The sequence below is a fragment of the Acanthochromis polyacanthus genome, chromosome 4, assembly GCF_021347895.1.
Source record: "Acanthochromis polyacanthus isolate Apoly-LR-REF ecotype Palm Island chromosome 4, KAUST_Apoly_ChrSc, whole genome shotgun sequence".
Classification (NCBI taxonomy): domain Eukaryota; kingdom Metazoa; phylum Chordata; class Actinopteri; family Pomacentridae; genus Acanthochromis; species Acanthochromis polyacanthus.
Window position 1 is genome coordinate 10111463 of NC_067116.1, and position 26166 is coordinate 10137628.

The 26166-nt window shown below is 40.0% G+C and overlaps 2 protein-coding genes across 2 annotated transcripts in view; both read right to left on the bottom strand.

Annotated features, from left to right (window-relative positions):
• LOC127533649 (desmoglein-2-like) lies at positions 1 to 12389 on the bottom strand. Its single transcript, XM_051947292.1, has 7 exons — positions 12178 to 12389; positions 10847 to 10989; positions 10031 to 10252; positions 9126 to 9365; positions 7338 to 7471; positions 6782 to 7105; positions 1 to 6668 (listed from the first exon to the last, which is right to left on the bottom strand). Exons 1-7 carry the CDS (start codon positions 12282 to 12284, stop codon positions 5646 to 5648), a joined length of 2193 nt encoding a protein of 730 aa, XP_051803252.1. The 5' UTR covers positions 12285 to 12389; the 3' UTR covers positions 1 to 5645.
• The window catches only part of LOC110970046 (desmoglein-4-like), a 17596-nt gene continuing 3764 nt past the window's right edge, over positions 12335 to 26166 (bottom strand). Inside the window, exons 2-8 of the mRNA XM_051947316.1 lie at positions 24155 to 24280; positions 22992 to 23147; positions 19228 to 19366; positions 15308 to 15477; positions 14614 to 14748; positions 14271 to 14456; positions 12335 to 12871 (exon numbers count right to left, since the gene is read on the bottom strand). Coding sequence (XP_051803276.1) covers positions 12335 to 12871; positions 14271 to 14456; positions 14614 to 14748; positions 15308 to 15477; positions 19228 to 19366; positions 22992 to 23147; positions 24155 to 24280 — 1449 coding nt within the window. The remainder of the gene's footprint in view (positions 12872 to 14270; positions 14457 to 14613; positions 14749 to 15307; positions 15478 to 19227; positions 19367 to 22991; positions 23148 to 24154; positions 24281 to 26166) is intronic.

A 26166-nucleotide genomic window follows, 5' to 3' on the forward strand; every position in this document is an offset into this window, starting at 1 on the left:
GGTTGTTGATGAATTATATTGTACAATAAGCAAGTATTTTCTTCAATTTACATCAGAGTACAGAGTACAAACATAGCTTTTATAGCAAAATGGGAGACAAAGAAATTCTTCTTGTTTGTTTAACATCATTCAGTTGTTCACCCTATATTTTCTTAAAACCATGCAACACCATATTAAACATACTTTCCATATGAGATAAAGACCATCAGCTGAATTGAAAAATAACTTTTTTTGAGGCTCTTGTACAGTCCCTCTTTGACCTTTTACATAAAGAGTGAGTGAATATATAAGCAAATTATTATGAACTGATGATTAGTATGTGAATAAATGATAACCCTTAAGCTTAAAACTGAGTTTATCACACTGTCACCACACCATTCTAATACCAGCTTTACCCTGACATGTAAAACCTAGAGTACACTTACTTTACACAAAACACAGTATATTGTACATCAAACTGACTGACTTCTTAAATCAAATATTGTCAGAACTTGACATTCCCATTTCCACTATGTTTTACAGACAGCAGTGATCATTTATGAATAATGGAAATTGTACCTTTTGACCAGGAGATGAAATTCTCACACTTTTACTTTGACACACTACACCTAGCTGTAGAAAAGTATATTCACAAATTCCAACATATTTTTCCAGGCTCATCTTTCAACCAGTTGGACATGTTCTGTTTAGCAATGACAAGAAAAATTCAAAATATGCTTATTTACATTTCATTTAACAGAAAGAAGAAGGAAATACCTCGGATTAAAATATTGTATTCTAAAATGAAAGATACATTTGGATATATTAAATGTCAGTGCAAAAGGACCAAAAAGGGTCTTACCCACCACCAGAATCCTAAATAAAAGTCTTTTATTACAATGAGTAGTGCCAACAAGTATCTTGAGTGGAATTTTAAACTTTTCTGCTTTTGTGACATGTTACATAACTATTAACATAATTTTCCATCTATGACTCTTTAATTATATCTAAGAATTTACCTCAAATTTATATGGTCAAAAATGTCTAACTCTAATATAAGCAAGATCATGTACATTTTGAAAGCAGAAATATCACATTTATTCCTTTTTCATTAGCAATACCACTGTGTAACTGAAAAGGTGTGGGATCTACCTGTTATAGCGACACTTGGTTCAGAAGCTTATGGTGGCCAGTGTTAGCAATGGTAACAGCTCAGTAGCAATCCTGTGTTGGTTTCTGTTGTTTGATCTTTTTACACTCTTGCCAGTTAGGTATTCTGTGGAATAACTTAACAGCAGACCTGCCAGGGCTGTTTCCTTTAAGGGTGATGAGTGTGGTCAAGAACTGGAGCTCAGAAATTAATATCTTTGTGCTCTTTTAATTGTTCTGTATGCTTAATTCAGCGTTTCCTGCAGAAAACTGGTTTGCAGAAATGGCAAGTCATCCCTACCATTAATTTCTAGTCATTGCCAGCAGACGCAGTGTTAGCTCTCAGGATTAAAAAAAATCAAGATGCTACTGACATTCTGGCTTAGATCTGGCACAAACATTTTTAGTGGGTTAAACACTGCCATTCTACCCTACACTACCCTTTACATACATGTGACTTCCTTTACTTTATGCATGTGTCTGTGTTATACAGTGAACCTGCAAGATATCTGTTCTCACACCATGTGTAGGATCCACGGTTGGGCTGTTAGTACTGTGTCTCTGCCAGTACTAGCTGACAAATATAAGTATGCCTTATTTCAAAGACTTGTGTTTTTTATCACTGAACTGGATGAAGGTCGGAACAGAAGCCTTACATATTGAGAGTACAACATTTACCAAATTCAGCTTGTGCAGAGAACCTCTACATTTAACCCTCTAAGGGGTGACAAAAACTCTAAAGTTGTCAATGCAGCTTCATACTGAAAGTCATTACTTTAGCTTACACTTTCCAGATGGATTTTTTGAATGTTAAAGACTTGTTGAAATCTAACCTTTCTGGAATTGTTCAGAGTATAACAGATGGAGTGCTTTTGACAATGCTCTTGCATCTTTTTTCCAGCACTGAATATTTGGTATTGTTTAACATTTTAATCATTTTAACCCCACACAGTTTCAGTGTGGTTTTCTTTGCTCTTGTCACATGTTCTCTCACTGATGCTTATTTTTAATGCGATCTAAAGTCATATACCTGTATGGAAACGGCACAACTATTGCTAGAAGGAGAGAGAACTTTTGATCTGATTTGATCATTTATTTTTAATTATTTTTTAAAAAATCAGTATGTGCAGCATTTTTCTAAGTGGCCACAAGTCGTGCCATCCGTCCATCCATTATTTATACATTGTTTCGTCCGCTGTAGGATTGCAGAACAACTGAAGCCTATCCCAGCTGACTTAGAGAACCCACACAGGCATGGAAAACATGCAAATTCCACACAGATAGAACTCAGGACCTTTGAACTGTGAGTCAACAGTGCTAACCACTTGTTTTGTTTTGGGGTTTTTTTGTTTCCATATTTTGTCATCTGTCTGTTGTGTGCAGACACAGCATATTGTTCAGCTGTAAATTTTCCAAATTTTTGTCACGTGATTATTGTTTGTGGTTGAGTCCGTCAAGCCTTAATAATGGTTCCACTGAGGGGCTGAAGTTTTTTTTGTTGTTGTTATTTACAAGATCTGATACAAAACAATTATTTTCTGTGAAAAAAGGAGATTTCAAAACAAAGTCATTTTGATACAGTAAAGTATCAACTACTTTAAGCTGAAATTTGGTTAAGCTAGGTTTTCCGAAAGAGTGGCTTGTCACAGGTGACTTGTTCAAGGACTGTCAAAAAGCTGAATATCTGATGATTCTTTCTATTTTTACAGTTTCTGGATATGTGTGTGTATGTGAAAAATGGTTTTGAGGTTCAGAGGGTTAATGTCTAATCAGATACGTTAGTTGTGCTGTCATGTAATCCATCTAACATGTTGGTCAAAACCTTGCTTGTTACCAAAGTGAGATCTCAACTCTCATTTAGTTTAACTGAAATTATGTCTGTGTTTAGGTTACCAGAATTAGTAATTTAACAACCAAGTACTTCTCCAGATGACATCATGCCACTTTGTGTTTGGTGGACTCAATCTAGCTGATATGTGACCACCCTGGATGCCTTTAGTTCCTTTAAAGATGCAATCACATTATCCTAAACTCTTGATCAACATTATCTTGTCCTTCCAGATATACTACAGAGTTGTCTTCTATCTGAGAAGAATTCATTCCTTGCTTTACTTGATGTGCAGTAACTTTGCAAGAAGTGACTTAATTTTCAGTCACTTTTGAATTGTCACCACCTGATTTGTTTCTGTACATTGACTTGCGAACGAGAATCTTCTTCAGGTGTAGCATTCAGTCTGAGTCCAACTCTATAAACTGGCTAGACTCAGTGTCTATTTCCTCTATGTTGATGCTTGACATGTCTTCTTTTGCACTGTCTTCATGTTGGTCAATTGGGATGCTTATATTGTGATCCTGATGCATGTCATTTGCTTCTTGGTCATTTGCAACACAAAACGTTTGCTGTTTGAGGGACACCTCTTCATCTTTATCACTTACACTTTCATTTGAGATAGCGTAATCCGGTATTTGAGGACATGTGGAATGCATTTTTTTCTCATAGTCTTTATGTTGTTCATCTGAGATACTAGTTGTATGCTGTAAAAGTGACACTTCGTCAACTACACTGTCTTCTGACAGAGAGTGAGAAACCACACTTTCTGCATCTTTTTCAATTTCTTCATCATTTGAGATGCTAAGATGTGGGATGGTTACAGCAGCTTCTCCCCCAGTTTGCTCCCATTTCTCTCCAATATATTTATTGACATTTGCAATCATTTGCATTGAGGAACTTGTTCCTGATGCATCCTGTTTTTCACTATCTTCTTTTTGGTCAGTTGTGGAGCTTATATTTTGATGTACAGTTGGCATCATTTCTGCTATAATATTGTCATCTATTTCCTCATCATTAATGTTATCACCTGAGATGAACGAATATGCCATCTGAATACTTATGTCCAATGCATCAGGTCTTTCAATGCCTTCATCTTGGTGATTGGAGGCACTAAACCATTGTTGTGACATTCTTTCCTCCAAAATACTCTCCTCTTCCCTTTTATTACCGATACTGCCTAAATCTGTATTGGCTGGGTTCTGATCTGCTGATGCTGATTTTATATGTTGTACTTCAGCAACACTTTCTTTGTAGCCGGAGTTATTGTCTATTGCTGTATGTAGATGCTCTAATGTTGAAATGGTTTGTACATTAGAGCCCCCTGCTTGCACTTGAGGGACAATTCCAGGTGACTCCGATATCAATTTGGGCTTTTTCTCTTGGTTAGTCATTGTAGTGCTCTTGTCACCAAGATCTACCTGTTCTGTCATTGCTTTCTGGTCAGGTATGTCCCTCTCTTTTGACTCATTCACAATGTCTGTTGAAATTTCATTTGGAGAAGTCACTAACATTTCATCAGCCACAGTCGTGAGGTCCTCTTTAGATTCAAACAGTTGCTCTTGTTCTCTCACCTCACTGGTGATGGTAGACATTTCCACCATATTGTCTTCTGCCTGGATACAATAAGAAGTGGCAATAGCCTGTTTTTTTTGTAAATCTGAAAGAAATTTCTCTTCTGGATGGGTATTTTTGTCCTGCTCCTTTTCACCATTGTCTGTGACTTTATTTGACTGAGGTTTTGACCCAATTTTGGAATATCTGTCCTCTAGACCTTCAGCTATGGTTAGCTCAGCAAGTCTTCCTTCCTCTTTCAAAGTAGCTGTTTCCTGTCTGTCCACACTTTGTGCTACGTCATTACATGTCTGATCATCGACATTGTGAATGCGGTCTCCAGTCCAATTTGATTTTTCTCCCTGAGGAAATATTGATTTTTCTTCTTTCTCTTTATCCATATTAACTAAACCTGTGGCATCAGACACAGATAGGAAAACTTCTATAGACATATCTTCCCCAGAAATAGTTTCAGGAGAGACATGATTTTTCTCTTTTTTTGATTTTGGAGCATTTGCCTCTTCTGGATTCTCTTCTGGATAAATGTGTCCTGCTGTCCAATTTACCACATCATTAAATCTGTTTTTTTGAATCTCAGTGATTTTATTCACTTGATCGGGCCAAGTTTTGTCTTTTGTATCTTCTGGTTTCACCACCACTGTGGCACATGGCTGTTCTGATATCTGAACTACTTCTGGCACTGATAATGATTTTACAATATCTTGTGTTGGATTTATAATACAAGACTTTGTTGACGTTTGTATTAGATAATCTTGTACACCCTCAGTATCATCAAATGCTATTTTGATTACTTTACTAGGATCCTTATCATCTGAAGTGGAGCCTTTAATGGCCTCTTTGTTTGGGGAATCTTGTCTATGTAATTTGGGAATAGTAGTGGTGCTAGTGGTTTGCTCTAATGTGTGACTTCCTTGGAACTGATTAATGCTGATCTGCTCAATTCCAAGTGTACTTATGCCAGCTGGACAAATTCCAGTCTGTCTTTCTTGAATGAATGCTCCTACATATCCCATCCCCGTTTTTGGGTGCCCTTTATCAGCTCTCAAAACAGTGACTGGTCCGAACCCCATCTGCCCTGGCTGCTCAATCCATGTTTCCCCCAAATATCTATTTATCATAACATTACCCCCTTTTTAGCAGCAGCATGACCTGGCAGACAACCCTGGGCTGCCAAACCTAACACCCCCTGAGGGGGAGCAGCCTCTTTCACCAGGATAGCACCTCCAGGCAAAATGCCCTGAGATGATCCTGGGTCCAACACCTCTGTTTCATCAGGACTACTCTTATTTTTGACTAACATATAATTGCCATCCGAATTTGGCCCAATTATTTTCCAGCCCTCTGCTGGAACTGAGCCCTGTGACACATCTGCACTACCAGGTAGTAACAGGGTAGGACTGATTGGACCGGTTGTGCTAACAGGGCTTTGGGGACTTTTAGGGCTTCTGGAGCTCTCGGTGTGCTGGATGATTAGTCCAGAAGGAGAGCCTTGGGGTCCACCTATTACAAATCCAGAAGGATTTGGGGGACCACTGACTAGATACAGGCCAGGAAAATTTGCTCCGTGGGACCCATCTGCCAACAGAACCGTGTTCTGTAGATGTGGTTGAACTACATAGTTCATGGGTTGCAGTACAGGGCTGGTGGTATAGTAAACTGGCTGTTGCTGTAGTACAACTGTCTGAGGTGGATAGGGCAGTTTACCAGAATGAGTAATGTTTGAGGAATGGCTGCTACTAGTAACCTTGGAATGAGAAACTGTCATTGGTGATGGGCCAGTGCTTACAGTATTGACAGATGATTTTAAGATGTTAGCAGATGACATTACTTTCTTAGTCTTTATGTCAGTTAGCTCTGTGTCAACAATGCGCTCAACTTTGGACTTAAAAACTGGCTCTACTATGTCAACTGTGGTTTTGACAGCACCTGTTGCTGTGTGTGTCAGTTTGGGTGTTGGTGTAGGAGGTGAACAGATCTCAGCCAGAGTCTTGAACTTTGGCCCAAGGTCAGTGAGGGACGGCAGGTCATTGTTAGAGTCTAGAAGACTGCAGCAGGACAGTGAGCCAGCAGGAGAGCCCTGGCCCTCAAATTCATATTCCAGCAGACCATCCTTCACTGGTACAGCAAACATAGCTTTCTGTTTGAACCAAAGAAACAGTACAAACACTGTTGTGAATAACATCTCATCACAGGTGTGCAAGCAGAAGATCTGGTGACAAAAAACAACTGCATGCAAACCCAGCGTAGTACCTGTGAGTAGTAATCATCGAGGAAAGAATCTGAAAGGGCTATATCCTCATACAGAGGTGCTGTATGTGGGAAACCAAATGTTTGCTTGTTGAATGTTGCACTGTCGTTGCCGTAGTTGAATGACTCCCTTGAATACATGTATGCGTCATCAACCTCCATTAAATTTTGGGATGTTTCCTGAAACTTCTGCACAGTTTCATTGTAGGTTACTGTATGATGAGTGTCTGTGATTGCTGAAGGCATCGTGTTAAAATTGAGTGTTGGTGCTGTTTCTATTTTCTTCTGGGTACCCAGCATAATAGGGACACTCTGGAGTGGAACTTCCTAAAAAATAAAAGAAGAAACAAAAATATTATGTATGATTTTGGCTTGAAGTATGGATGTGGTAACAAAAAAGCAGTGTTAGCACAAGGCCTAAAAGTCACTCAGTCAGGATCTTCTTTCTTTAACATCACTTTTCCACACTTTCACTTTCAATAATACTAAAATTACATTTGGTAAATTGAACAAAATTTGTAAAGGTTAGATGTCTTTTTCCCATAAAATGGAAACTCACCTTATCCTCGCCTCTGCCTTCAGTGTGATAGGATATCAGGTGTTCTTTGGTGTCAAATGGTAGATCACTAAATTGGTCAGGAAATATGGCGTCTGCTCCTCCACACTGACAGAATAGCAGGAGAAGGGGTATGACTGCACAGAGAAGAAAAATATTCAAATGGTTATAAAGATTTTAACTGCAAGCAGCCCCTTCTCCTAAAAATTACCTTCCTATACAACTACATTTCTTACTTACGGTATGATTAAAATGCATTCTCAGTCATATTGTGTATGTTTAGGGGTTTTTCTGTTTAGTTTTTTCTTCTGGGTTGCTGCTTATTATTTGAATGCTCCCTTTGGTCAGTGTGGCCAACACGTACTCTTTGCACAACAAAACAGATGGGTTGCAAGCCAGCGTTAACTACATTCATGAATATAGGACTGCCTCAAATCTTCATCCTACTGTACACACACTGTTTACACTGCAAATAAACTCAAACTCCTATCCCCAGACTCTCCCAAAATTCATCCACTACAGCTCAGCACTCCATGAGTTTGTGGAGTGGTGTGATAAATCTTCCCGGAAGCTAAACATGGAAAAAACCAAAGAGATGGTGATTACCTTCTCCAACAAGCAGAGGGAGCTGGCTAAAACATTTTTTTCAATTAATTTCAATTCATTTTTATTCATATAGCGCCAATTATAGTCAAATTGTCTCAAGACGCTTTGCAGAACCCCCATGCCTGACCCCCAGAGCAAGCCCCAAGGCGACAGTAGCAAGAAAAACACCCTTTAACAGGGAAAAAAACTTTGAGCAGAATCCGGCTCTTTATGTGGGGGGGATCCATCTGCCTGTTGGCCGGGCAGGGTGAGAGGGACAGAAGAGGTAGAGAGGTAGAGGTAGAGGGATAGAGGGGGAGGGATGGGAGAAGAGAGAGATGGGAGAAGACAATCCATAGGATGAAGGTAGAGAAAGAGGATGAATACAAATACCCGGGCACAATTTTTAATAACACATTAAAATTAGCCTCTGAACCATTTGTCGATTAAACTGCTCTGTGTGCCTTAAATTGATTCCAGATGACAACGTTTTTTTTTTAGATTTAATTTCATTTAATTTGTACATTTTGACATGTTTTTGCCATTTATTTTATTGTTTCACAGTTATTCCTTTTTAAGCCAATCAGTCATAGATTAGATACGGCAGGACTCACCACCCATAACCCAGAAAATTGAGGTGAAGCCATAGATACGTAGTGAAAGGGTTGTACTTTAACCCAAACCATGACATTTTCTTAAGCAATGTAGTTTTAGTACCTAAATTGAATTAAGCTTGTAATATACTGCTATTATTGTTGAAATGTCAGCCAAAGCATTATATTTTTCGAAACTCTGAGGTCACTGCCATATTTGCTTTCATCCTGCCCTCTTACATTCTTACTTGTATATCTGTGGCTCTTTCAAACTGGAATCCTTTCTTGCTATGGCACAGATAAAATATATTTGTTTCAGAATAAAACTAATGGTTTTTTTCACAAAATAAATGAGAATTCAGTTTGGTCATGTAGGAACATGATTTTGTGGAGACAGTGTTGCTGCAAGACACAAAAGCAAAAACAAGATAGACATATCTTAATCAGGCTCTTCATAAATATCAATTACGATGCCAGTAACCAAATGCAGCAATGCAATACACAATGGTTTTTGTTCTCATAAACTAGTATTACATATAAACACTACTATTACAATACAAAGGATTGTATGTTATCCCCATTAGTATTGGATATTTATTAAAGCTCCACTCACACAGCAGTAAGCACATTGCCATTGACAGCAGGCCAATGGCTGGTGCACCAAGCTCAGTAGATGTGCTCGTTTGTCTCGCTGCCTTTAATTTGCAGTCATCTCTTTCTACACAGGTGCAAACATCCACCGAAAAAATCTCACTGGTTGGGCAGGAGACACCTTGAGCGTCCTTTACCTCCACCTGTAGCTCATATAGGCCAGGCCACAGCGCCTCACTAGAATGAAGAGCAGCACTAGTTTCTGGAAGCAATAAAACACAAACTGTCAAGCACACACTGTATCACTATTGTTACTAGGCATGTTAGCTGTAATTTTTAGCTGTTTTAATTTGGCCTTAAGTAACACTACGACTACTTTCACTATAGTATACTAGCATGAATTCGATTCGCTTCGATTTTAAATTCAGCTTTTAATAGTTATAACATATGTCATCTCAATACATCATCAAGAAACTTCTGACAGATACAGAGTCAGAGTGGGTGGTCATCTGCCTCTACCAGTTACAATGAGAGCAGAGCAGAAAGAGAAAAATATGAAGGGGTGAGGCAAGACACACATATATATTGGATTGTACTTTGATTCTGTTAAACTGGTTGTTGCAGTGATAATAATGATAACTCGGAAAACAACAATGAACACTGACCAGGTTGTAAGGTTGCAGGCACTTGTGGTCACAATTAGACTTTACAGCATTTATTTGGAAAGTATAGGTCAGGTTTTAAAATCACTTTAGGTATAGGTTTGCCAATTGCAATTTAAAAATCTTCTTCAAAACAAAGTCACAATTTGGTGGCACTTACATATCAGTGTTTGGCAAAGTTTCATCTCTTGTTCCTTGAGTTTGCACATACATGTCTTAAATCTTTAAATTATCACTGAAATTTAAGGGATGTTAATTTTCTTACCATTGAGCACTTCTACAACCCAGCTGCCTCGCGTACCCTCAGGTATGATTGTGAATGTGAATGGAGCACCGTTGGGACTACCATCTTCATCAAAGCCAGTTACAATAACAGTTTTTTCATCAGAGCATAGGTCACTGTGGGTGGTTGTCAGGGTAGGACAATGGTCGTTGGAGTCTTTGACCTGAATAGCTATTGTTCCTGTGGCTGTCTTTGATGGCATGTCTGATGGTGACAACAGCTGAGTTAGTCAACCAGCACACAGACTGTAAACACAAATATAGCATGATGAAAATATACTGGACTGAAAAGGTAAACACCTCTGGTGTGCCTGTGTCTTGCTAAAGAACTTACATATGGAATATACACTATGTCTTGCACATTAGTCTATGTAAGTCTATATAAGTACAGTGACAGGCAAAATGTTATTGTTTTCAGACAACACTGCTATTTAAAACATCTGAATATTTCTTATTTTAACTTCTGTTTTTGAAACCCTGTCAATGTGTTTTCTTTTCATAGTTTGCATGGAAATCTAGTACACTTGGCATTGCAAATAAATTATTTCACTTTAGGGCTTCTATTCATTCTGCGGTTGCCCTACTTTGAGTAGCAAAGCAGTTTGACAAGTTCTGTCACGATCCTTGCCTTCATTTCATAAATCACCTCTGTCAACTACATTTATGAACCTATAGGAAATAAAACATGCATAGCAGTAAAGTGCTGAAGTAAAGTAATTCAGTGGGGAGGCTGATGCTTTTTAAACAGAAATTTGTCAATAAAGCAGAAAGTCAGCATTATTGATGAAAACAGTGTTACCTTTGGTCATAGCCAGAATCTTGGCAATGTAGGTGCCATTCACCAAGAATGGTGACTCTCTGTCTGGTACCTTGTTCAGTTTTATCTCAGCAGTTTCTTCATCTATAGTAAACCAGTTGTCTGGATCATAGGCTTTGGCATAACTGAAACACAACATATATGTATGAAGCAAAAGCTACAGTTAACAATAACAAAATGAAAAATGATCAGTATTTTAGCAATTAAATTAGTAATTCAACATTTCAGGAAAAATGCACAATTACTTTTACAGTGAGGTGACAAGATTGATATCAAGCACATTTATCTCATTTTTCTGGGTATCTAAATTCAGTAAGACATTAGCAAGCACTGTCCAACATTCACAAACAAATGCCTGTTTAGATCAGCAACAGATTGTAACTGCTGTCCTCTCCTTCCACTCTTCATGGTTAGTTAATAACCTCCTGGCTTCACCTACACATGTTCTTATCTAAGTCTTTGCAAGAACACAACTAAATCTATATCCCAAAATTCTTTAATGACACTATGTTATTCGAACAACGAGGAACAATACATTATCATTGCCATATTTGCCATGCTATTAACATAGCACTAGGGATTGCACCATCCCTGCAGATTAGGTGCAAACTCCTGCTTTGCATTAAGGTGGTTAGTGCAGTGTAAAATAAATTAGCATCCATTGAATCCATCCATTCATTAAACACTGTTTCATTCTCGATAGGGCTGTGGCGGTCACCAGTCTATCACTGGGCTTCATAGAGAGACAAACAACCAAGCACTCTCACATTCACACCTACGGACAATTTAGAATCACCAATTAACTTCAACGTGTTTTTGGATTATGGGAGGAAAATCCATACAGGCACAAGGATAACATGTAAACTTCAAACAGAAAGACCAAAGGCCAATTCTCAAAACCCATGACCTTCTAGCTGTGAGGTGACAATGCTAATGACTGCTCCACTTATTGCATGGATTGGAATATAATTTGATTCAAGTTCCATGCCTCTGTGTCTTTGGTGATTAATTTTCCTACAGTGTAAAGTTGATAGTTCTAGTTTTGAAAGAAATCTCTTTAAAGCTATATGCACCAGGTCACAATTTCTGTTCTGTGGCATTTTGGTTTAAAATCAAAAACCTGCAAAACTAAAGATGTTCCCATCATCCTAAATTGTACCTTTTGTTCAGTGGTAGTTAATATATGCTAGCATAATAACACGCCAAGTCAAAATGCTTTTATGATAAACAGTACAAACACGTTAAACATTAGTACCAAGTGCAAGTCATGCAGAGTTGCTGGCTTGGCTGTAGACTACTGCAACTTTACTAACCCAACATCTTCAGCCGGTTTTCCTGTATCTGGATCCACAGCAGCGAACACAGCAATTATTCCATCTTCTGGTGCTTCTTTTGGGTCCTCAGATACAGGAACATCCATTGTGTCAGGTACAAATGCTGGACCCTCTGGCACGTTATTCACTGTTATCTTTATGGGATAGCTTTTTGATGGTACTCTTGGTTTCGGCTTTTTTTTTTTGGTTTTGGTTTGATACCTGGCTTAAATCCAACCCCGACTCCAGGTCCAACACCAGGTCCAACACCAGGCCCAGCACCAGGCCCAGCACCAGGCCCAGCACCAGGCCCAGCACCAGGCTTAATAGCAGGTTTAATTCCAACTCCAGGGCTTGGTCCTAAAAGTTTAGCATCCAACTCTACATCTGCCCCTCCTTCCAGGTCAGCTTTTATATTCCCTTCTGCATTTAAATCTACTCCTACATCTGCATCTACATCTACATCTACACCTAAATTGGCATCTATACTCAAATCTGCATCCAACTCTGCATTCAGGTCCATATCTGCTTCCAGGTCTGCCCCTGCCCCTGTACCAACTCCAGTAGCCAGAGGACCACCCTCTCCAACCTGGACATCCACATCCATCAGCACAGCACCACCCTTCACAGGAGGAGCTATATTTTCAATGAGCAGGCCAAGCTCAAGATTTTGGACTTCTTCAAAATCCACAGCCTGTTTGGTCCGAGACAAAAAATGAATGAGATTGTGAGAGAAGACAGCAAGAAATAAGAAACAGGAAACGCTCATAAGATACCAACCCAATACTGTTTCCGATATTTCAATTAAAAACAAATTAACGGTTCCATATAGTAAAAATCCAATTTTACTGTTTTTTAAATGTTTTATAAATTAGGCGGTCTAAAATATAAGCTGTGAAAATATGAAGATGCTTTCTTCTGCCACACCTCAAAGCGTCCCTCAAGCCTCCCAGCTTTGCAAGCCAGAAAGACTTATCAATAGCAGTCCAGCTCAAACTATGTATAATCCTGCTTCCTCAATTCCCGCTGCTTCAGAGATGAGTCATTCAAAAACAGAAGCTGTCTCGCAGTCCACCAGGTTTATTCACTTTTAAATATTTTCTTTTTGCCTTTTATTTTGATAGTAGCAGTGAAGAGTGACAGGAAACGGGGAGAAGAGTAGGGGGAAGATGTGCAGCAAAGTAACCTGGCAATAGCCAGATTAATAATTGTGTAGTACTTGACAGTACTCCACAATATCAATCTGGGACCGCTCCATGTAAATCCGTTTGGAGGAAAGAGGCACGGATTGGACAATGCAACAGTATGTCCCGCCCCTGACAGGTTTGTTTTTAGCCAATCACGGGATCTTCACAACGAGCGGAGCCAATTGGTAGATTAAACTCTTACCAAAACCCGTAGGTAAAAAAGCACAAACATCTTTACCATCCAGAAATGCGTAAAGTGCCTCTCGTTGTTCTTCCTTCAAAGAAGCGATAGGAGATGCAGCTAAAACTGACTTAATAGCAGCATCTACATGATCGTTGTCCTCCGTTGCCATGTTTGTTTTGATCTACTGGCACTTGGTGTCATCTTTACACCCAGATATCCCGCCCCACACACGAATACTGCTGCGTGATGGCCCGTGCCAACTTGGCTCTGTACGAACAGTGAATGTGGGAGCGGTGCAAGATGGTTTCTTGAGAGATTTGTGAACTCACAAACATCACGAGAAATCAACTTGCTGGCAAGGTTAGCAGCAAAGGGCCGCGGGCAGGAATCGAACCCGGGCCGCTGAGAGTTTTAAAACCAGAAGTTTCAGCCCAGGGAAGAGTTGCTTAAGTGTGGGCTTTGCTCTGTGCTATCAACTATAGAGAGGAGTGAAAGCATCTTAGTTGTAATTAAAGCTATGGACAGTGAAACAGACACTACAACAGGGCTAAGACCAGGGCTTGTACAGTTGTGATAAAATGAACCATCTTTGCAATGTTTTGAGCTGAAAAAATGAAAGACACAGTCTGGGGACTATGTATGACTGTCAATATTTTTGCTAAAAGAGGGCAAAATATGGGACCTTCAAAATGTTTGAAGACACATCACACAAATCTCAATACCTTGATCAACTTCAGGATGCCCTCATTGGTTTCATTGTCTGTCTCGATGGAAAAGAGATTTTCCTCATTTCCTTTGGCGATGGTGAATTTTGTCAGCCAATTGTCTGTGTGTTCAAGGTCTTTGTCCCGAGCTTTGATTCTCATCACCACTACATCAGCAACATTTTCATCCACTGAGCCATCATACTGCAAACAGAACGAGATTTTAAGCATGAACCATACAGTTGCAGTAATACTGTCAGTTTTGTTTCATAGTGTGTGTGTGTGTGTGTGTGTGTGTGTGTGTGCGCGCACGTGCTTGTGCATGCGTGTCTGTGCACTGTACAAATGGGGCATGTTTTACCTCAGTTTTTTCCAAAGTAGGGAGGTTGTCATTGATGTCCAGAATCTTGATCTCAACAGTTCCTGTACCTTTTAGTCCCCCTGCTGCCCCTCCCATATCAGTTCCCTCTACAACCAGTTTGTAGAAGTCATGAGTCTGTCAGAGAAAAATAGCAAATCAGAAGCATGAATTACACACTCATTCCACTGTAAGCAGATAGAATATATTATAGCATGCATGCTGTGGCAAAAGTTAATGGGTTAGATAAAAGTGAAGACACCCTTGTCTTTTCAGGGTCAGAGAGAAGATCAGGCAAACAGCATGGCAGTAAAACTTTTGGCAATTCTTACTTATTAGATTTTGGATAGCATAAAGACTTTAAGTTCTCTGTTCTTCTGTATACAAATGTAATTATGTTGTTGTAACCTGAAGGAGGAAAGCATTAATTGAGGGAATGGGATGCTTCCACTCTTTACAGGGTGGATGCTGTGAGTGTTTCTAATGGGCAAAGAGTGCAAAGAGTGAATAATGTTTAATCCCCGTAAAATTCAATGACTGGGTAAATTAAAAATAAGATCTACCATTACATCCCCTTGCCAGGCAGGTATACAGTCATGAAACCTAGATTATTAATAAAATGATCTTGTACAAGAAAGCTAAAGCATATACAGGATGCATCATGTCTTATTATGGATGCAGTGCGTGGCAGCTTTACCTCTCTGTCCAGTGTGGGCTCTTTGACGTACAGCTTTCCTGTCTTTTCATCTAGACGGAACATGTTCCCTGTGCCCTCTGGCTCCTGGCTAAGGATACGATAAGCGATCTCTGCATTAAGTGATTCAGGTTCGTCATCATCCATGCCCTCAATCTGCATTATAAAGGTTCCTGTAGTGGATCACAACAGACCATCTCAGCAAAATAATTAAATATATAAAACAGATATATAAAACCTAGTACCCACATACATACAATATATGCAGACTGTGTTAAAATTTCATAAGATGGAGAATAGTTATAGTTATGAAAACATCTTGTGAATAAATAGAATTAGATCTTGATAGTTGATCTGAAGGTTGATATCAGTTTTTGGTTCATAAATCAATTAAAAATACAACCATATCAATTCCAATTTTAATAACCCCTGTACCAATTTTTGCCTGAATTTTAAAAGAGATAAAATCTTGAGTTCAAGTTCCGGAGCAGATCCACACCTGAATCACTCACCTTCCTGTTGTATGTCTATACCACTCTGCCCCTCCCACTTGTTCATTCCCACTTCTTGTACACAGAACAACACACAGCATTGCTCAGCCATGCTGCAAGTCTGAAAGTTTTAGAAAATTCTGGTTCACCACAGTCCGGATCTCCTCCAATCAGCTTAATCCACAACGAGTCATCAGAGATGAGGGGATCGGCATTGCTCCAGAAACACCATTAACCTTGCCACCCATCCAAAAGAGACAACGTCTCTGTCCATTCTCCAACCACATCAGACAATCCTCATCCAATTCTAGTTACAACCAGGGAGATTCTTCTCAGGGAAGATGGAAACAATCAGCCTGCTCCTACACTCCCAACAGATGCTCTGACATCACTCCATACGAAATCTACGAAATCAACCAAGCTATTTTACAGACTAAAATGACCCACTGGGGTCATAAATGATTGCCTGGGGACCAGACAGCCTTTATATTGTGTATTACAAATACACATAAAGTCAGTCTGGAACTGCTCCATTGAACCAAATCTAGCCCAGAGGCGGGACTACCGATCACAGCTTGAATTGGAGAGAGCCAATCAGCGTAACACATGTGTGACACAATCACTAAGCGACCTAACAATTGCCTTTCCGCCATGATGTTTTGTAGTTTTAACAGCTTCCTTCGCCGTACAGGGGCCCTGAGGAAAATCTAAGCTCTCCCTTTCAACAGTGGAGGGCAGCATTACGCATTCTATCGTACAGTCTGCCAGAATTAAAAATACATCCTTTTTAAAAAGAAAAGCTTTAAGAGCTGCTTCTTGTTGAGGTTTTAAGGACAAATTCAGCCCGTGCAAAACAGAGGAAAGCGCACGAGAGAAACCTCTGTTGCGGTCGCCAACTCGGCCCTGAAGATGACGCATCGTTAACTCCCGCCTCTGGTGCTCTGATTGGTTCGGTCTGATCTGCTCGGAGCTTGAAAGTCTGTCAAAATGTGTCAATGGAGGAGGGCTCGACCGTATTCCCGTATATCCCTTATAACGGGAATACAGTCTAGCTAAGCTAGGCTACATAAATGACCCCAGTGGGTCATAAAAGTTTTATATTTTACACAGGAATACATCTACTTTAGTGCCTCTTTTTGTGCTTTACCTATTCCACTCCACTGCATTTTAAGATGGATATTCTAAAATATCCTTCTGTAATTATTCATTGATTTTAATCATTTTTGATTCAGAGCTAAAGTAAAACCATATGAACAATATGACGCACTGTAAGAATGCAATAACATTTATTTAGACACGCTTTTTCTGCCACTTCTTTTAAAAGTTTTTTCCTTTTGTTTCCTCAATTGAGCTCATAGGACTAGATGGTACAATCCCTTAGATTAATCGGCACTTGGTAGGAGGGGGTGGGGGTGGGGGGTGAAAAGTGACCATCCAGGGGCAAACACTTCACTGGGGTCTTCAGGTGGGCATCCCTCTTCACTGGTGTTTCGTTAATTTAAGCCCACTACACCTCCAACGGGCTTAACGGCGACACCCAGCGTCCCAGGTGTGCCCCCCTCTGCAGTTACCCCTGGATGGTCACCTCGCAGCCCAATTGGGGTCCTTTCTCTTGATCCATATCCACCTGCTGCTTCGTTCTGCAGCCTCTGATACGGATTTGACAGCTCGTCGGAAGGCCTGTCCTCGCATTCCCATTCCCTTCAGAAGCTTGGTTGTGGACGTAGCAACAAAACCTTTACATCCGACCTCAACCGGAAGCACTTGTGCACGCCAGCCATGCTGCTCTGCCTCGGCTGCTATATCCGCATACTTCAGCTGTTTGCGCTCATATGCTTCCCCAACTGCCGCCTCCCATGGTACAGTCAGTTCCACAATGCACACAGACTTCTGGGAGGATGACCACAAGACCAGGTCCGGCCTGAGACTAGTTGTAACAATCTCAGGTGGAAAGATAAGTTTCTGGTCTAGGTCGACCTGCATCCTCCAGTCCCTGGCAGAATCCAGAAGGGTTGCCATCACTCTTGCAGATGGTTTTGCTGGGAGATGTCCTGCTTTTACGAATGAGGTGGTATTTGCATAACCAGGCAATCGGGGAGGGAGGGCATTATTGGAAGTTCTTCTTTCTTCCAGGGCGATCGCCAGTTGTCTAAGGACCTGGTTGTGTCTCCAGGTGTAGCGACCTTGGGACAAACTGGTGTTGCAGCCGGTGAGGATAAGCCTCAGAGTTGCAGGGATTTGACAGAGTGGACAGGAGGGATCTTCTCCAAGCCACTGGCTTAGGTTCTTGGGTGAGGGAAGAACATCATAGGTGGCTCTGATGATGAAGCTAATCTGGCTTCCTTCCATTTCCCAAAGATCCTTCCACGTGAGCTTACAATGTTCCAGATTTTCCCAGTTAGTCCACTGGCCCTGTTTGGACTGTGCGACTGCTCTTGCGCATCTGTCTGCCTCCTCTTGTTGCCGCACCTGAGCCACTACCAACTTTCTCCTCTGAGTTGATTTTGCCTTATGCCATGTGGGTCGACTTGTACCGAGTCCGAATCCACCTCTTCCATACTCCACCTGCCCTACGATGTCACCATACCTGAGAGCAGATTTTGCTTGCTGCACGGCCTCAGATGGGATCCATTTTCTCCCAGTTGCCAGTTTGGGAGCAGCCGCTCGGATTGCATCATCTTGAGACTCAGTCAGGGTCATATCCAGCCTCACCTTGGTGCACTTAAACTCCTCTGTGAGGCTAGAAATGGGGAGTTCCAGAGCACCATGTCCATACAGACCGATGTTACTGAGGCAACGCGGGAGCCCAAGCCACTTCTTTATGTATGAACTGACTGTCCTCTCCAGTTTCTCGACTTTAGTCATAGGGATCTCGTACACTGTTAGAGGCCACATCAAGCGGGGGAGCAATCCGAACTGCAGGCACCACAGTTTCAGCTTCCCAGGAAGCCAGGTCTTGTCTATACTGATAAGGCCTTTGATGGTTTCTTCCTTCAGCTGATCACTCTGGTCTGAGTCTTTGAGGCTTGCGTTGTAAACTCGCCCTAGGCTCTTCACTGGCAGTTCTGACACCAATGGAATGGGTGTATCCTTGATGTGGAATCTCTGGTCTACGAGTTTCCCCTTGACAATGGACATGCTTCTGGACAATGTCAGCTTCACTAACAATTGTAATATTTCAGTGTGGGTCATTAATCTTTGTCTTTGGACAAATAGTTGAAATGCTTGTGGTTTGCTGGTAAACTCACAAAATGTGACATATTATTCATATTATATTATTCCTGGCCACTTAAAACCAGAGAGAGAAAAGCAGGATGAAGTCCATGAATACATAAATCTGTAATGTGAAATCAAGGTGGCAGAAGATATTGTGTCACATCACTCACAGAAAGAAACTGATGGAAAATATATGTGTCTAAAGTGCCAAGTTACCTTCTTTGCTTGACTCTGAGATGTTCCCTGTATGCAGCTCAAAGTAAGGAGGGTTGTCATTCTGGTCCAGGACTGTGACAGTCAGTGGGATGTCATCTTCTGCTGGGGTACCATTAGTGAATCTAGCGACACCTGTTAGCTGCATGTATTATGAAAGCAACAGGACAAGGTCAAAAGTTAATTAGTCTTTTAAAGATCAAATGTGTCGAATTTGGGGAGATATATTGTCAGAAATGGAATAATTGCTAATCATATGAGTGTATAATCACTGAAAATAAGTATATTTGTTTTTCATTAACCCAGAATGAGACTTTTATATCAATGAGGGCTTTCTATTACATTCTCAGACAGACAGTGAGATTATCAAAATTATACATCATCGTTGTTCACAATCTGATGATGGAAACAGGCCAACAGAGCAAAAGTAGTGAAAAAGATCTGAACATTAAATTAAGTCTGTCATCAAGAGGCTGAACGACTACTGTCTGTAGCCTCACACTGGCTGTTATGAAATGCTTTGAGAGGCTGATCCTACAGCACATCAAAGCTAGCCTCCCGCTCACCTTCATCCCACACCAGTTTGCCTGTAGAGTCAACAGGTCTACAGAGGATGCTATTGCCACTGCTTTTCACATCCTCATACAACTGAAGAAGGCACAGCAGTGACTCCAATTCCAGAAAAAACAACTACAGGAAAAGCTGTTAGTGTCCCTTGATTGCTGCTCCAGTGGTAGTCTACCCTAATTTATTAAACAACTTATTTTGTTATAATTTATAAACAATACATAGCCTAGCCCTGCTAGACCCATGTTCTGAAGGCACAAGGGTCTAGGGACACTCAACAGGGAGGGAGGCGGGCTAAAAGGTTGTCTATCAAATCCCTCTGCAGCAATTGGGTAGGTACACAACCAATCAGCGCAACGAATAGGCTCCGAGAGCGCCGGAAATCAGAGGATGCGGTAGTTCGGTGAAGCCTTATTTATACAGTCAATGGGTGAAGCTCAAGTATATTACAGACATGTTAACAGAAAAATTATTCAGAGTCGGTGCTAATGGAGCTCAACGACTGTTGTCGTTTTTGTTGTCGACCCTGGCAGAGAATTAAATTCGTTGCCGTGGGTTGTCTAGCGCGGCTAGGCTAAACAATACAACCAATCAACACAAAACTTGGCACAAAGAAAGATAGATTTAGTAGAAGCATTTTACATTTAGCTTAAGTCTGCCACATTTTATAGTTTCCATGGTAGCAACAGATTTGGGGAGATTCAAAAAATGTTGTGGAACAAATATCTTCAGAAGGAAAATACCTATCAACACCAAATTTGGTGTGCTGACTCCTTACATTATTATATATGTTTAAGTAGACAGTTTTTCCTGTTTTTGTATACTTGAATGATAACCATGAAAAGAGTCATTTTTTTCTATTTTGGCAGAAATATTAGATGAAGTAAAAATCTGTGTGTGTGTGTGTGTGTATGTACATGTTTACCTATACCGGTGGGACTTACCCACACACCACACCTGTGCGTGCATGCATACACACATCTGGTTCTTATATCCCTGTGGGGACATACCATTGACTCCCATTCATATCTAACCCCTAATCCTTACCCTACCCTAACCTTAACCTTCACCAAAACAATGCATAACTCTAAAGAAACGTTTTTGCACTTTTACATTTTTTAGTAACAACAACATGGCCAAGAAAACGCTGTTGCCACCCGTGGGGACCTCATTTTAGGTCCCCACCGTGAGACGAGTCCCCACCTATGTAGCACATAGTCAGGTTGAAGTCCCCACCGGGTCCCCACCGGTATAGATAAACACGTACACACACACACACACACACACACACACGTGTGTGTGTGTGTGTGTGTGTGTGTGCCCATGTTTTTGCTATATTGTGGGGACCAAATGTCCCCACAACTGTAGGAAAACCGAAAACTATGTCACTTGTGGGGACCTCATTTCGGTCCCCACAAGTTTGAACAATGTTTTCTTGGCCATGTTGTTGTCACTGAAAAAAGTAAAAGTTCAAAAACGTTTTTTTAGGGTTAGCCATTGTTTTGGTTAGGGTTAGGGTTTGGTTAAGGTTAGGGTTAGGGTAAGGGTTAGGGGTTAGATATGAATGGGAGTCAATGGTATGTCCCCACAATGATAGCAAGACACACACACACACACACACACACACCAAAGGCTTAAAACTGAGTAATCAGTAGTGTTCAAGGCCAAACAGCAACTTGTTTGTTTGTTTTGTTGTCCCAACTGTGCAAGGGAGAGTCACAAATCTTTACAGTTAGATTTTTGAGATTATTGACTAAATAAAAAAAGATGGATGAAACCCATGTGACATCAACCATAGGTTTTCTGGAAAGCAATTTCAAAGCGCATTGTGGTGGCTTTGGCCATCATCATCTAGGCAATGTCTGAGTCTTCCTAACTACCACTAATCCTAAAATAAAGATGTGGAGGGTAAGTGGAGCTGAGGCAGGCCATGCACACATCTCTAAGCCATGGACTATTCTATCATGACACCCAGCACTCAAAGTTGCCACACCCTTCACTACGCGAAATGTCAAGCCTTGAAACAATTACGAGTGACTTATATAAAAAAATCATTTCTGTTGTGCACAGGGATATTAGCTATAGAGGCCAAAACTGTCTTTTGTAGCTGCTGCATTGAAGAAAAATATATAGAATGTGAGCAGAGAGAGAGGACGTGAAGCAAACAGAAGAAAAGTAGATAATAGCAGATAAGTTGTCAGAGGATAAGTTGTGCTGAAGCACTAAAGGTGACATGAAACCACACTAACCCATCCAGTCATTGTCTGTTGGTTAAAAATCTAATTTTTATAATGTCTAATTGTCCCTAAGCATGACAATGTAAGACATGCTCTGAAGAATTTTCCTGTTGTGGGTACATTACAATCAAAAACAAAAGGAACTCACTAGGTCTTCATTTCATCAGATGCTTGGAGTACATGTTTTCATTTCTGCAGTCAACAACAGAAGGTTTGGCTAGCTTTCATCATAACTAACAACTTTTAGAGTCATAGTTAGAGTAAGTGGCTCTAGCAAGATACAGGAATTTTATGCTCAATAAAGAGAAATCTGGACAGTGGTTTAACCCTTTAAGCTTCAGTCAATTCCAGCCGTTTTCAGTACAAAAAATCGCTACTATTCTATTTTTAAATTAAAAAAATTACGAAAAATACAGGGAATATTGGACGCACATCGCGAGGTGCATTTCCTTGAAAACGACCGATTCGTGGATTTTATACCGACTTCAGGACATGTTTTGGACAAAATAGTTTACTGGCTTGTGTCATCTGGATGTAGAAGGTTGGATTATGGCCGTTTTTTGTGGAATATTTTTTTCTGTGTGTAATAATGAACCCAGAAATGTGAGTCGCGCTGTGTGCGTTGAAGCCGTGTATAGAGAACGGATGGATGAGTATTTGTTTTTGTCGGACAAATGTGTTTTTCTCACCCGCTGTGGTAATCACATCTGAAAGTGGTTTATACCGGCGGATTCATGAGAATCTAAGCTTTCCATCGGCGTATAGTGTTTGTATAATCGTGTTTGCAGCCGTCGGACATTCTTGAAATTCCTATGCAAATTAGTAGGTGTACCGCCGGCGGTACACCTACGACGCACTGAAGCGTAGCCCACATTTTTAAAATACATTCACCTCAAGGTTGGGAACTTTTGTCATGAACAGAGAATATCAGTAAAAGCATGTCCCCTTTAAAGAAAGACTTACATTGTAGGATGGAATTTTTTCCCGGTCCAGTTTACCATTGATGCGTACAAACCCAGTTTCATGATTCACCTCAAACAGGTTGTAGGGTGGTTTGTTAGCTCCTGGTCCAGAGAGGTAATATTCCACCTTTGCATGTTTTGATTTATCAGAGCGAATCTAAAAAAATTAAACATGGAGAGTACATTTCAGAAAACACTTAAAAAACTTTTCAGTACTGCTTTAAGAAGAAGCCATAAATTGATGACAAATACAAAATAAAGTGATTACAAATATGAAACCACATGTTGCAGAAATTTTAAAAACCTTTTATCACAGTTCAGCCATGGTCCCCTGTCTACCTTCTTCTTTCCTCTCTCTCTCCCTCCTTTTCTCCTAATTTCTTGCTTCCTTATCTTCTCTCTCCCCTCCTGACAGCTTTTCCTTTTGCTCTCTCTCCTGTCTCCTGCTCTCTTTCTCTGTCCTGCCCCCCTCTGTGCTGCATCTCTGAGTGTGTCAGCGATCAGGCTCATGGACTCCAGCTGCGAAGGGGAACGCAGCTGGATTCAATTGGCCATCAGCTGCAAATAAAGCCTGGCTTGCCCCGTCATTCCCTGCTGGTTCATTATTGCTGACTCCCTATCAGCCACCCTGCCTTGGTTCTGGTCTGCTGCCCCCCTCGCTTGGACAGTTATCCTGTAAGTCAAGCTGTATGTTTCATAAATCCTTGTTTTGAACATCAGTCTGCCTCCTGTGGTGCCTGCACTCTGGGTTCTAGCCTGCCTGCCATGTGACACCTTTAGCCTGCTACTAGCATTGCAGGCATTTGGAACCCAGACATTTTGCTTTTTAACAAAACACTTTACCAAAAGAAAATGTCCTTTAGTTGGAATTCACATTTGTAATGGCAGAGATTGCAAGAAATCCAAGCTTTTTGCTATGCTAAGACAAAATAGTATCCTGTCCAAAAGAAGTTTTGACTCTTTTCACACCATCAAAAAGCAAATCTTTGGGAGCATCCATCATTCTGTAGCTTTGGGCAAAATTCTCTAAAGAAGCAAAGATGAGGACTAGAATAACTGACACAGACTCTATTCAAGTATAATCATAATTATTATTATTTTAAATACATCAGGAGGCCATGGTATTGCATGACATGATCTTTTAATGAGTAAAAGTCAAATGACCTTTGCAATGAATGGTAAATCTGAGTAGTCGGTGTTCTCTTTCAGCTTGCAAGGAGGATGGATCCACTCTCTCTTCTTCCTTCTCAGTGTCTTCTCACTCTTTTCACTTGCCTCAGCGTTGACCACCTAAAGCCAGACAGGCGATTATTATAAGCAGTGTTGTTGGTTATGCTGTCTATACAGGAGGCGCTCATATTTATCAACATAAAATGCATGAAAATAGACTTGAAGTGCAAAAATATGCTTCTGGGACTTGCACTAGATGAGACAGATGAATGAAATGTATGGCTGAAAAAAGCATGTTCTCTGTAGATACACCAGAGACCTCAGGGGAAAAAATGAAATTGTAGTTCCCTAACAGCCAAAAGTACTGAACTAAACAAACACTAAATGATGATTTTCATGAATAAATCTATGGATTCATATTTACTGATTGACTTTAAAAAACAAAGACTGCTCTGTGTGTGACCAAAATGTTGGCATACATTAAAAAAAATCCCCTTGTAATCATGTTATATTAATGATGCAATAAACAGTTATCTTATAAACCAGTGTTGCCCATCTATTAAACTGTAAAAAGACAAATGTAAAAGGAATGAATAATTTAATGTATACAAAATATAGTAATGTAGAGTCTTAGCCTTAACATTTAAATTGGGCAGGTAAATTTGCAGACCATACTGTGCTGTAGAATGAACAGGTTGGCTAAGTGTGACTAGCCAGCTTGTAAAGTTGTCCACGGTTGACTCTAACCCTGCCCCCCTCATGACCAGTGAGAAGCCATCTAGGACTACTGAGAGCTATCTGACAATAATGGCACAGTTCAGCTAGTTTTCCTAATGATGTACTTCAATGAATATTGTGTATCTTTTTTTTTGAAAATATTTGTGGTGTACTGTCCTATTTCAAAGCTTAAAGCTGAAGAAGAAATATGTTAAGATATAGAGGATTAGTTATGTAAGGGTAACCCTAAAGGATCTTTAATTTCTTTTTCTTTTTTCTTTTAGCTACTTGAGAGTGCATTTATTTTGTAAGTTTCCCTCTTCTATTTTAGTTTGCAGCCAGTTGCAGTAGTATTTAATGACTCTTAATGAAAGTCAGTCTATTCAGTAAAAATGGTGAGGTCAGGTGATTCTTTTCTCTGTAAGGCTTGATAGACTTCATGTTTAATTTCTTTACAAGGCCCTTTCTGGGTTGTTGTTTTTTTTTTTTTTTTTTTAGTTCTGTACATTACTCTAAGTTATTGTCCCATAATGTGGACTTTTACAAAAGATGCTAAAATAATTACATTAGGTTTCAGTTACTGGTTGTTTTTAATGACAACGAAAAATCCAGTCTTACACAGTGTGCACCAGCAACCTGAATAAACAAGTAAAACAATCAAATGCTTGACTCTGTTTTATGCTTAGGGCAATTCAAGTTTTTAATTTAAGCTTATTTTACTTCCACTTTGCTTGTTTACATTTATTCACCTTTTATCTTATGCTTTCATACTATTCCTAATTTTGCATTTTACTAGTTTTGATTGCTACTGTTACCCAGGTTTCCTGCTTGTGCCTACATCAAGAGTTTCTCAGTTCTCTGCTGCCCATGTTGTTTTTAAGAAAGCCATACAGCTGGAGGCCCTCAGGGTTCAGAGCCCATAATGTGCAATTCCAGTTGGTCTAGTTGAGAACATGTGCAAAGTTTGTTTCCACCCTCATGTTTTTGCTAAAGGTGAGTAAGGCTTTACTGTGTGGATTATCCAGCCTGACAAAAGCAAGTATAGTCTTCAGAGTAACTTCTAAAAATTAAAAATATTTTAGCCCACTGTTGTCCTGAGACTGTCTAAAAAAATAAATAAAATAAAAAGTGTAAATTCAATATTTAAAAAAAATAAATTTTTTTTGAGTATTTATGTTTTTGATTTCTGTGTACATTGTGTCAAAAGGAATTGCCTTTTTTAAATTAGGAATTTTGGGCTATATTAAACAAAACTGCCTCTACTTGCCTTCCATTAATCATTATTATTA

Coding starts and splice junctions, on each gene's coding strand:
- LOC127533649 (XM_051947292.1), bottom strand. CDS start 12,284: ATGGATGTTCCTGTATCTGAGGACCCAAAAGAAGCACCAGAAGATGGA. Junction 10,990..12,177: donor AAACCGGCTGAAGATGTTGG/GTTAGTAAAGTT, acceptor GTTGTGTTTCAG/TTATGCCAAAGCCTATGATC. Junction 9,366..10,030: donor GGTTGTAGAAGTGCTCAATG/GTAAGAAAATTA, acceptor TATTGCTTCCAG/AAACTAGTGCTGCTCTTCAT.